This window comes from Bison bison, unplaced genomic scaffold (genome assembly GCF_000754665.1).
Source record: "Bison bison bison isolate TAMUID 2011002044 unplaced genomic scaffold, Bison_UMD1.0 scf7180017863885, whole genome shotgun sequence".
NCBI lineage: Eukaryota > Metazoa > Chordata > Mammalia > Artiodactyla > Bovidae > Bison > Bison bison.
This window is the reverse complement of record NW_011494457.1, coordinates 695,465-708,374: the sequence shown is the minus strand read 5'-3', so window position 1 is coordinate 708,374 and position 12,910 is coordinate 695,465. Positions and strand designations below refer to the sequence as shown.

The following is a 12,910-nucleotide window of genomic DNA, read 5'->3' as shown; positions in this document are numbered from 1 at the left end:
ATTCTGCCACCATCGCCACCAACTCCAGGAGGCTGCCATGGTACAGATGGCCTCTTCTTCATCTCGGCGCTGCCAACAGGCAACTGACATCGGATCACCATGGACGACTGCTGGCCTGACACCCAGGCACGCTGGCAAGTGCTCTAAGAGTCAAGATGCTGCTGCTGTAAAGTGCTGGGAAACTCAAAAACAGCTCTGTCTACCGGGGACTTGAAGGATGGATGGAACTCAGAGAGAGGGAAGGGGAAGAAGAGGGACCTAAATGGACTCCCAGACAGGAACAGGGGGCACAATCAACATTCCTTCTCTACTAAGATGGACAGAGACTCAATATTACAAGCAACATCTGAAATCTACAAATTATGGTTCCAAATAAATATTTTTAACTTCTTTCTCAAAAGATGTATCAAAAAAAAAAAATACCCCAAACAGAACCTTATCTTTCACAATGTGTTGGCTGGATCTAGTAAGTACCTTAACCCCTTTTATACGAGGGGACAGACCCAAAGCTCTAAATCTTGATTCACATACTAAATCCTCACTCCAGCTTCTCAGCTTTTATTTTTCTCACAAAGGGTATGAGGGGCAGTATGTGGTAGACTGGCACAATTCTCTCATCTATAAACCCCCAAACAACTCAATGACCATCTCTTGCTAATGGAGGGCCCTAAAGGGTTCCCATGGTACCCAAAGGACTCTGTCCTATGCAAAGTTGCTCTGTGAATGAGTTTCTGCCACCTCACCAGTTCTAAACCCCCCAAGATCACCCAGTTAGTATTTTAGTATGTATCTCCTCAAAAATTTTAAGAATAACCCAGAACCTGGAGCTTCCCTGAATCCTTGAGGGCAACCAAATTTTGAGTATTGAGGCATTAGAATTTATAGAGTAGTTTTAATTATATACAATTTAAAAAATCAATATAGTATTGGAAAAACATACAGGTGATCTAAAAGGCATTATAATTATAATGTTTTTCATGCAAAAACATCTACTTTGTATGCATGATAAAACAACGACAAAAAACAACATATGCCATCCTGTTTTAAAAATCTTGATCCTTGGCATCTAGATTTTTCACTTTAGACGGGTAACTGTTATTCTTTTTATGCCACAAAACCAGTCAGCTGACAACTGGTAACCATCGGACTTTACTTCTGAATTGTGGATCCATGAAGTTACTTACCTGGGGGGAAATGAACTGGGGAGGCACTTGCGCCCGGAGATTAGGAGAAGAGTTCAGTGGCTGCACGGGGGTGTGCACGCCTCTCGATTGTGCTGTGCTATTTCCAAACAAACCATGATTGCCACCCTGTGAACAGAACAGTGACAGTGAGGCCTTTGTTAACACGAGGAAATGCATGTAAGAAACAGTTCAGGTTTCCTATCCCTCAGAAGAAGCATCCTGTGTTCCATGGAATCACAGAGCATTGTAACTGAAAAAAGTTCCTGACCTTGGAATAAGTATTCAAATTCAATCATGGGCATATCATCACCACCCTGCAGTCTGATACAAACCAAAAGGGTTAAACTTGGTCAAATGTTAGAAAAAGCACTAATTTGTTGTTATTGAAAGGTAAAGGCAGTGTAACATTTATACAACTACTTCTTTAAGACTGGGTTTACAGAATTTATTCTCAAACTATATAATCTGAGACCCATTTTGAAAGGCACTTGAGTAAAAAATGCAGGACTGTGAATAATATCAGCTGTAAAACCATGATATAACTTCTCTAAATTGGCTGATTTGATCACAGAATCAGTGCCACTCAACTGTGAGCCTGGTTCCCTGAGGACCCTACTCCCAATCTGAAAGCCCTTCCCTATCTTGGGTCTCCTTGGTCCCTTCTTTGCTAAAGGAGGAAATGTAAATTAATCCAAGAGTGAGATAAACGAGGAAGAAAGGGGAAAAGTGAAAAATCATTCCAGGGACACACAAAGCATTACTCACCTGTAACTTCTCATTCAAATGTATAACTATCAGTCTAGTCAAAAATAACAGCCATTCATTAGATGGACTATTATGTGGCTATTGAAATAATGGGACAGAAGTATATTTAGTTTCCTGATCTCTGAAAGCTAACATTAAAGAAAACAAGAAGGGGTATATAAAAAATGTTTTAACCCCGTAAAAAACAAAAACAAAAAAACCAGCTTAGGTCCCTGATTTCTGGAGGATCAACTTGCTGAGGCACTTCTAAGACTGTTCCCATCAGAGAGCTATAGAAAGCGGGGCTATATACGATGGCCCTTGAAATCATATTCAATTAGACTTGATGCTGTGTTGCCCCGTATGATGTAGTTTTCTACACTATCTTCACTCGGCCTCTGCAAGTGCCAGCTCAGAGGTCATCCTCATCAAGGATACCTTCCCCCTGACCTTTTCCCCCATTTTACATTCAAGTTCATTGAGCCTACCTCTATGTTTTCAAAACACTTGAAATCTCTTTGACAGGCTCCACCATCAAATCATATTACAGTTATCTTCCACCCTGTCTTTCCACCACCAGCTTCAAATTTCCCTCTTTGTATTCCCAGAAACTCAATCAAGCCCTGGTCTGTAGGATGAGCGCATCATTTGCAAACATCCACGACCCACCAATTTTACACACTTGAAAACGAACATCCCACTGAACACCACTGGTGAAGACGGCTACACCACTGCTTATACCCAGTCTGCGGGCTCTGGGCTGAGGTTGCCACCACCATTCTTATCCCTGGACTTGTGGGGATTTAGGTAATTTTACAGAAGAATTTTATAATGGCATCAATGATGGCTTAATGATTCAAAACAGATTAAGGGATTGCTTCAGGGAAATTAATGAACTTAAAAGCATTGAAAATAAAAATGACTGTGAACATAAAGTAGAAATGGCAATTAAAATCTATGTATATCTCATAAAAGAAATTTGAAGATTCACCATGAATATTTTATCTCCCAAAGGACTGTTTAAACATGAAAAGACCTTTAGTTCTAGAAACTTCAACATCTGCACCTCTCCTGTCTTACTAATCAAATTTGTCACTCTGAGGTGAAATGGCTCAGCTCTAACTTTTCTGAGACCCTAGTAGTCAGGAGCTTAGCTCCTATAATGAAAATAGGAAACACTTATTTTGCTAAGACTATTCTGCTAAGATAGTTCTTACACTTTACTATCAAATAATGACCTAGTTAATAGATGTCAATTATTCATGGAGGGGAGGGTCTTTGGATGGTGGGGTTTCTGACAGCTAAACCCTAGACCTATGTTTTGTAAGGCTCCCAACCTGCTTTGTAGGGGTCATTTGAAATCTCAACCTCTCTTTCTGGTAAGAGGTATTAGTTAAAAAATTTTTTTTAGTTTTTGTAAAATCAATTCCTACTTTCCTATTCCTAGTAGAAAGAGCCCATTCTACTCCCACCGAAGGTTTTAGGTTTTCATGATCAAGTGTCTCATAAACCACACCAAGCACTCTGATGGATAATAATGAAGGTGAGTCAACTTAAGTTTATACAAAAAAATACCTTCTCTCTCTTTTTAAAAACAAAACCCTTTTTAGATCATTTTTATTCATTATTAACTGTTAAATCTTCCTTTTTGGGGGGAGGGGTGCCACACGGCTTGTGTGATCTCAGTTCCCTAATCAGGGATTGAACCTGGGCCTCGATCGTGAAAGCCCTGAATTCTAACCACTAGGCAACCAGGAAACTCCCACCCTCTCTCTCTTTTTAATGTTATTTATTTCCAGTACCTCTTGAAAAGAAACAAAGTCTGGCAACATGAGGCCCATGTTTCTGCACAAAGTGAAGTACGGGGACCATTTTTTAATATGGAACCTTGGCATCATAAGTTGGTCATCTTCTTGGCTCAGAAGTAGCTATTCTGCACAGTAATGTATAGAATGGTAATCATACAAATTTAATCTTTTTAAAAACTATATTTTGAGATTAGGAAAACTGGCACCAAAAGCTTTATATATATATATATATATTTCTAAAATTTCACTGCTGTGTGTGAGACTTTTATGATGACCTGAACCTAATAATTATTGATGATATTTGCCCCAACTACAGTGTTTAACTTAGAAAGGTATATAAATTAAAAACAAGGTTATTAAGCTGATCAAAATCTTCTGTGATTTGAACAAAACTCTTAAATTTCAAATTATGCAGTATATTAACTCTTCATGAAAAGAGTATGAGAAAAACATAACCTTATTTGGATAGAACATGTATATGTCAACTTGGTTTACAATGGACTTTGTAGCAATCCACAGATAAAAAACTGAAGAGGAACGACTTTTTTTAAGAGTCCAGTGCACAGCGAGTTTGGTCACTTACATTAAAGTTTATATACTAAAAGTATCTGATAATCAGGTGGTCCTGGGAGTGTATTTATTATCACCATTCACCAAGAGTGTGAAGACTATGTTATATTTTCTATAACTCAACCCAAAGAGCCCTCCTCCCCACCAAAACTGATGCCAACTGTTCCTCTCTGTTTAGATAAGCAATACAGAGCCACCACGTCCTCTGTGGAAATGTTAAGAAAAAGAGTGAAATATAAAGGAAGAAAACAAAAAATTACCTGTAACTCCCAACCCAGAGTTAACCAATTTGTACACATGGACATAGTATGATCCATTTTTTAAAATGTGCTAAGGCAGCAATCAGCGTATGAAAGATCTACATGCAGTCTGAGGACTATGGAGTAAGAAGTGTTTTATACCAACTTTTCATCTATATATGAAAGTCATCATGGGAAAACAGAATGGCTACAACTGATAATTAAATGTCTTTCCATGATATCCAGAGGTGAAGGCCAGAAGGGCAAGTAAGTAGTCATGGAAATAAGGCTAGGAAAACACTGCTGGAGCCACTGTCGCAAAAGAATTGTCCCCAGATTTCTGGTTTTCTCCACAAAAACTACAACAGAGCTACTGCAAGGTGACAGAGAGAGGCTGGCTGCATCCGCTCAAGCCTGCAAAAGCAAAGAGGCATTACTACGCCGGCCCCGACAGGCCTGTTTCTACCGCACAGCCCTTCCTTGGAGGACTGGCAGATCCATCTCTAGGAAAGGTGCTACTCTAGCCTGAATCAAATGCTGGGCAGCATGTGGGCTTCTTAAAGCTTCATTATGTGAGATATAAATTACCTTTGCCTGAGCAATTTTATACCTGAAGACATTGGATTTCTAAGCTGCCATAACCCTCAAATATTTAATCTTATTAGTTTTGGTGCTATTTTTTAATTAGCAATTACATTAGATTGAAAAGACATCAAAGGTAGTACTTGCCATTCAATCTAATGTTCAAAATGGCAAATATGTCACTAAATTAGATAGAAGGTACCTGTACAGCCTCTTTAACATCTTCCTAAGCCAGCAACTCACTAACTTATGAAGCGTAAACTTATGACCAAAAATGGGAAGACAAAAGAAACAGATTTAAAATAAAATCCATGTTGAGAAACATGAAGAGAGATGGGTTCTATGGGCTGAAAGAGCTAAATAAAAAGCCTAGACTTAATATCATTCTGTGCATTCAGTAATCAACAAATTTCCCAAGACAGACAAATGATGCAATAAACTGCAGACCAGGGCCAAGGCGAGGCCACAGCCAAGCAGTTATAAATTTGAGAGGCCTCCTTACTTGTCTAGCAGCGAAGTTTTGGGGGTTGAGCCCTGTGCCGATTGCTCCAAGGCTGACGTTGGGTAGTGTGGAACCAGAGGGAGACAGCTTGTAGCTGGGAGAAGGGGAGAAAGGAGAGCAGGGAGCCTCATCCCCAAGGCACCCATCTTGATTGGAGAAAGGCAAAGTCAGCTGAAAAGTAGTAGCAGTTAGCCAATCGCAATGAGTGTTGGTTAGTGAAGCAACAGAATGCAAGAAGGGAAAAGAGAGACACCAGGAACAAAAAAAGTTAGAGTGTATTAGCAGTAAACGAGGATAGAATTTGGATCTGATCATCACCATCATACTTTGCCCAAAAGACACCATCTGTCATCCTCTCTGCTATAGATTCGTATCCTCTAAGTTAGTAACACATTCTGTCCATTGCACTATGATAAAAATTACCAGACACTTTAGTTTCAGGGATCTAATATTGATGACTCTAACTATGTGGCTGCTGAAACAGAAGCCAAAGTCATCTTCTTGTGAATATGTTTGCTGTCTGGACCAGCATCAGTGGTGTCAAAAACGTGCCAAATCTACAAACTTCGGTTTTAACTGCCTTCTAAAGACCAGGAATATTCCAAGTTGGTATTCTGAAACAAGTAACAACCTCCTCCAATAGAAATGTTAAAAATTCCAATAGATAGGTATAAATGACTTGTTTAAAGCAGGTAGTTGAGACTTTGAACAGGATATCATCATAACTAAAAACAGGTCATTAAGGAAATGGAGAAAGAAGACAACAGAGTTTTTTTTTAGGAATAGCAACGGAGAAAGTTTTGGGTCATCTTGACAAAGCTAAAAGGCAAGGCCTTAGGAGACATAAGAGTTTCTGCACAAGATTCAAAATTTAATTTGTAATTAAACAGTAGCAGAAAAAAGAATTCAGGATAACTCTGTCTCTAGAATTTCTTCTGTATGTTCCCAGCGTGCATCTCCCCCACTATATCAGACCACACCCCCCTCAAACTTCATAAATTCCCCAAAACTTAGACGTTGTTCACAATGCTCGCATTCTAAAGACAGGTGGTTCTAGCTGCTGCCTAATCACCCATCAACATCAACTGTTTTCATGTCACCGTTCAAATGCAGGTGATGCTTGAGTTTTTTTTTCCCATTTGGTTCAGTAATTCTATGCTTCCTTCTGGAATGAACTATCAAAAGACAAATGGGAACCAAAGTGGTTCTCATGAATTATTATCTTAAACCAAGGAGTCAACTCACCTTCTCAAAATAAGGCCCACTATCTGTGGTTCCCATGTCTTTGGAATTAGGTGGACGGAACCCAGATCGATCCTTCCTCATGATATCATTAAAATCCCCGAGATTCATTGCTCGCTTGTCCACATCAAATTTTTTATCTGGAAGGCTCCCTGAAAAGTAACACAGAAAGAATGAACATGTTAACCCTCAATGTCTCCCTCATGACCAAGAGTGACCTGTCCCAACAACCTCTGTGGCGTGCAGGTATAGACCAGAAGAGTTCTCACTGTTCAGGCTGCTGTGGTCCTCCCTGAAACATAAAGTGAAGTTGCTCAGTCGTGTCCAACTCTTTGCTACCCTATGGACTATAGCCTACCAGGCTTCTCCATCCATGGAATTTTTTAGGCAAGAGTACTGGAGTGCGTTGCCATTTCCTTCTCCAGGGATCTTCCTGACCCAGGGATCGAACCCAGGTCTCCCACATTGTAGGCAGTTGCTTTACCCTCTGAGCCACCAGGGAAGCCCATGGAAGCATACATGGATGCTTTAAAAACAAAACAAAACAATCTCTCTAAAACCTTCAACATATATCAGCTGAAGCTGGTTTTCTGTGGAAGACTGAAAGAATCTTAGGGCTAATCTAGTCAAAATCTAACTAAAAAAATACTTAAACTAGTTATTGACATGTTTGATGACTATATCTTGCTTTTATATTCAAATGTCCTCAGTGAGAAGATGTGCATCTTGCTCCTTTTTTAGCATCTGCAAGACAAATAGTTCCAGTTGTGAAATGAAATTATTAGGACTACAAACAGCAAAGAGGCATGGTTGTTGCCCTAAAATTGATAACTCTTGGGTTGAACACGGGTGATGGTTACTGGTACAATGCCATCTCCCAGATGCAATGACTATTCCACTTTCTTCCACATGTCTATGAATTTGCTGTTGTACACTGTCATGAAACTCGTTTTTAAGTTATTCTCCTATTTAAGAGTATCACAGATCACAGGCTGTTTCTTTTATCTCCCAGGACTGTTTTCTTTTCTTCCAGATTTGATTCTTTCTTAAGTTCCTCCAGGTGAGCAACAGCATCACTGTGAAGAGCCCCCAGTTGAAGGGCTGATGCTGCACCTGCTCTACCTGCAAAGGGCAGTTGGTCCCTAATATGACTCAATATGTCAGCAAATTTAGAAAACTCATCAGTGACCACAGGACTGGAAAAGGTCCGTTTTCATTCTAATCCCAAAGAAAGGCAATGTCAAAAAATGTTCAAACTACGGCACAATTGCACTCATCTCACACGCTAGCAAAGGCTTCCCTTGTGGCTCAGCTGGTAAAGAAACTGCCTGCAATGTGGGACACCTGGGTCCAACCCCTGGGTTGGGAAGATCCCCTGGTGAAGGGAAAGGCTACCCACTCCAGTATTCTAGCCTGGAGAATTCCATGGACGGTACAGTCCACAGGGTTGCAAAGAGTCGGACACAGTTGAGTAACTTTCATTTTCACATGCTAGCAAAGTAATGCTCAAATTTCTTCAAGCCAGGCTTCAACAATACATGAACCGTGAACTTCCAGATGTTCAAGCTGGATTTAGAAAAGGCAGAATTGCCAACATCCGCTGGATCACTGAAAAAGCAAGAGAGTTCCAGAAAAACATCTACTTCTGCTTTACTGACTACACCAAAGCCTCTGACTGTGTGGATTACAACAGAGTGTGGAACATTGTTAAAGAGATGGGAATACCAGACGACCTGACCTGCCTCCTGAGAAATCTGTATGCAGGTCAAGAAGTACCAGTTAGAACTGGACATGGAACAGACTGGTTCCAAATCGGGAAAGGATTATGTCATGGCTGTATAGTGTCACCTTGCTTATTTAACTTATATGCAGAGTACATCATGAGAAATGCTGGGCTAGATGAAGCACAAGCTGGAATCAAGATTGCTGAGAGAAATATCAACAACCTCAGATATGCAGATGACACCACCTTTATGGAAGAAAACGAAAAAGAACTGAAGAGCCTCTTGATGAAAGTGAAAGAGGAGAGTGAAGAAGTTGGTTTAAAACTCAACATTCAGAAAACTAACATCATGGTGTCAGGTCCCATCACGCCACGGCAAATAGATGGGGAAACAATGCAAACAGTGCAGACTTTCTATTTTGGGGCTCCAGAATCAGTGCTGATGGTGACTGCAGCCATGAAATTAAAAGACTCTGGATCCTTGGAAGAAAAGTTATGACCAACCTAGATAGTATATTAAAAAGCAGAGACATTACTTTGCCAGCAAAGGTCCATCTAGTCAAAGCTATGGTTTTTTCAATAGTCACGTATGGATGTGAGAGTTGGACTATAAAGAAAGCTGAGTGCCAAAGAACTGATGCTTTTGAATTGTGGTGTTGGAGAAGACTCTTGGAGAGTCCCTTGGACTGCAAGGAGATCCAACCAGTCCATCCTAAAGGAAATCAGTCCTGAATATTCATTGGAAGGACTGATGCTGAAGCAGAAACTCCAATACTTTGGCCACTTGATGTGAAGAACTGATTCAATGGAAAAGACACTGATGCTGGGAAAGACTGAAGGTAGGAGGAGAAGGGGACGACAGAGAATGAGATGGTTGGATGGCATCACTGACTTGATGGACCTGAGTTTGAGTAAACTCTGGGAGTTGGTGATGGCCAGGGAAGCCTGGCGTGCTGCAGTCCATGGGGTCGCAGAGTCGGACATGACTGAGCTGAAGTGACTGAACTGATGACACCTCGGTGCAGACAGGCCTGGCCACCTGAGAATGACTCTGGCAGGGTCACAGACAGCTTGTGTTTGGCCACAACATTTTGTTTTTTATTTTTAAATCTGGATTAGTTCTCAATATTTAAAACTAAAACCATAGAAGAATTTCTGGCCTCTCTTGAGAACATGGAGGATCTGGCAAAGCTGAGCACACACTCGTCCACGCCAACAAGTGCCAAGGGCCGAGCAAAGGCCGACTCCTTTATGTGGTACACAGGCTCTCCACGGTGAACCAGTGGCTTTTCAACTGTTCACACCTGGCACACACTGCTCATTTACACTCATTTACACTTCTTGGTTCTTGTCGTCATTAGTTTTCAATCCCTACCTAGTGTCGAGCATGGTACCTTCCATAGAGCAAGTTGGAATATGAGTCTAGGAACTGCACCCATCCCAACTCAAAGTGAGCAGGGATCCCAACAAAGGATCACAAATAACAACATATTTCACTCGTTTAGTGGAAGGATACACACCTACAGACAAATCCATTTTGCTACTTGGGTTATCTTCAGTTTGACTCTGAAAAAAAAAAAACAGAGAGGGAAGATTAAAGTCTGGAATTAAACACTTAAATCAGAGAAGAAACAGCATTATTCATGAACGAACCACAGCTTACTCTTACTTTACATCTAGGACTATACCAGGTCCTTGGAAATGTATCTTCAACTGGAACGAAGACAGTAACATTTTTCATATGAGTAATTTTCACTGCTGCTAGTGCCTCTATGGAGAAGGCGATGGCACCCCACTCCAGTACTCTTGCCTAGAAAATCCCACGGACAGAGGAGCCTGGTAGGCTGCAGTCCATGGGGTCTCTAAGATTCAGCCAAGACTGAGCGACTTCACTTTCACTTTTCACTTTCACGCACTGGAGAAGGAAATGGCCACCCACTCCAGTGTTCTAGCCTGGAGAATCCCAGGGATGGCGGAGCCTGGTGGGCTGCTGTCTATGGGGTCACACAGAGTCGGACACGACTGACATGACTTAGTAGCAGCAGCAGTGCCTCTATTCCTAAATTCAGTTTTCACATCAGATTAGCTTCAGTAAATCTATGGACAGAGTGATAGCTAAACAGCTGCTTGGAGAAATACACCCCTGTCCTCAAGTTCCAGCCGGCTCGGGATCAAATTTCATGAGTGGCAGCCAAATGATGACAACTTCTTCTCGTGACTTGTCAAGTCATCAAATCTTGCAATGTGCAGCCAAGTCATCTGTCTTTTGGCAACCAGGGACACGGTGACCCATATTACTCCCCAAAGACCAAAAAACTAGAAGCTCTACAAAAACTGTCTATATAATTAATCACAAATAGTTTCCCTAGTCATTCTACTATGGCTAGTTTTTTTTTAAATAAAATATTAAAGATGGTACAGTAGTCAGCAAAAGTTATACACATTTTAAGTCCTTGGCTCTTTCTTCCCTAACCTTCTAAGGAAAGAATACAAAGGCTACACGTTTAAAAGCTGTAACCTTTAAATACTGGAGTACTTCATTAAGAAAAAAGGAACAGAGAAGAAACATTGCCTCATCCAGATCAGGAATGTTGCATAACCAGTTTCTAAATCTGTAATTTTGTCCTATGTATGGCAGTGGTCTTAAAATTTGTACTAAATGTAAAAGCTGGGATATAGTACACCTATGAAAAAATAAAACTTACCAGCAATCCCATATTTGAAAACTGTTTGGCAAGAGGATTCATCCATGAATCACTGTTTCCTCCTTTGAGTGAGCACTACAGAAATGAAATATGTAACCTCAGAATCAAATAATTGATTTCAACTTCCTGGGTTGCAAAAGTAATGACTAAAAATGTAAAACCAAGAGTTTACCTTTTTCAACCATAACTATTTCTCTTTAACTATAGTTATTTTGATAGATCTGTTAGTATAAAAAAGTAACAGGCCTTAGTTACATTAATGTTTTCATTCTTGTTCTATTATTCACTGCACTGAGTTAGAAGTAACTAGAAAAATAAATGGTCAGCTAGGGCTTTCACCCTATAAAGGATCAACATCAGATTTTGTAAAATATAACGCTTGCAAGCTAGTACTTTCCCTCTCAGTTTCTCCTTGTAACCCAAGCTGGTTTCTATTAGGAGTCAAGAAAAAGTTTGATGCCAGTGCATGTTATTTGGAAAGGAGCCTATTAAACTGGTCATTACTCTCTGTGTGGATACAAGGAGGAGCTCATCCACACAGCACTTTCATCTGCTTGTTTCAGAGTGTTAACGACACGGGGTTCTGTGGAAAGTGGAAAGAAGTCAGCAGAAGACACCATCACCAAGTTTACGGCAAAGGCAGGCAGGGGCGGGTTTTTGTTTGTTTCTTCAGGGGACAAACTAATTTCTCTGCTGAACATCAGCTCCAGTTTTATTTCTATGGAGAAGGTGAGTGGAACTATGATGGGAACCTGGAAGGGGCTGGAGATGATGGGGCTTTGTGCACGTGTGCATTCTCCAGGTAAAAATTCTCTGTGTGTTCTGATGCTACGGCTCATGTCAATTTTATTTTTAAAAGTGTTAAGGTACCTCTATAGGTTTAAAGGTCAAAAAAGCCCTCCCTGGAGAGAGGAGTGGTAGTTACTGTTTAATGGGTACAAAGTTTCAGCTGGCAAGATGAGAAGGGCTTTGTGGACAGATGTCAGTGATGACAGCACCACCATGTGAATGCACTTAATGCTGCTGAACTGTACACTTATGATTGGTTAAGATAGTCAATTTTACGTCAGCTGTACTGGAATATACGCACGTGCCCATGCACACACACACACACAATAAGAAACGTCAGAATCATCAGTCATGGAACAGAAACAGTTAATTCCTAGTTAGACTCCCTGAATCTTGGCCATTCCCTGAGGGGCTAGTACCTTTCACTTGGTTGCTTCCTCAGCAGTCTTCCTAGGGTCCGGTCTCTTTATTAATTTGTAAATAATAAAAAGAAAGCCACAGTAGACTAGACAATGCAAATGTACTAAAAATGTTAGAAAGTTCACGGAATAATTTCTTTTGTGACTGAAGTAAGAAAATAAAAGTCCTTTATGGGGGAAAACTGTAAATGACAGCTTAAACAAAATGTTTCTAACAGAAACAACCTGCATTCTCAGGCTATAAAAGAAAGTAATTGTATTCAGAACAAAATCCCATAAGTGAAGGGGATGAAGGTACAGCCCCTGGTCAACTGAGGACCTTCTAAAATGGCGTCCAGTACCTGAAAACCAGGAGTTTTAGTTAAGAAGTGTTTCTTAGAGCAGCAAGGCTCCCGTGCTGAAA

General features: G+C 40.5%; 1 protein-coding gene across 2 annotated transcripts in view; it reads right to left on the bottom strand.

The window, feature by feature from the left end:
• The window catches only part of TNRC6B (trinucleotide repeat containing 6B), a 186,631-nt gene that overhangs the window by 31,476 nt on the left and 142,245 nt on the right, over positions 1–12,910 (bottom strand). The window contains exons 11-15 of one of the 2 annotated variants that reach the window (XM_010833743.1): positions 11,300–11,374; positions 10,115–10,160; positions 6,875–7,023; positions 5,630–5,800; positions 1,185–1,310 (exon numbers count right to left, since the gene is read on the bottom strand). In XM_010833743.1, the coding sequence (XP_010832045.1) occupies positions 1,185–1,310; positions 5,630–5,800; positions 6,875–7,023; positions 10,115–10,160; positions 11,300–11,374 (567 nt within the window). The remainder of the gene's footprint in view (positions 1–1,184; positions 1,311–5,629; positions 5,801–6,874; positions 7,024–10,114; positions 10,161–11,299; positions 11,375–12,910) is intronic. The other variant, XM_010833742.1, reaches the window with a different exon arrangement.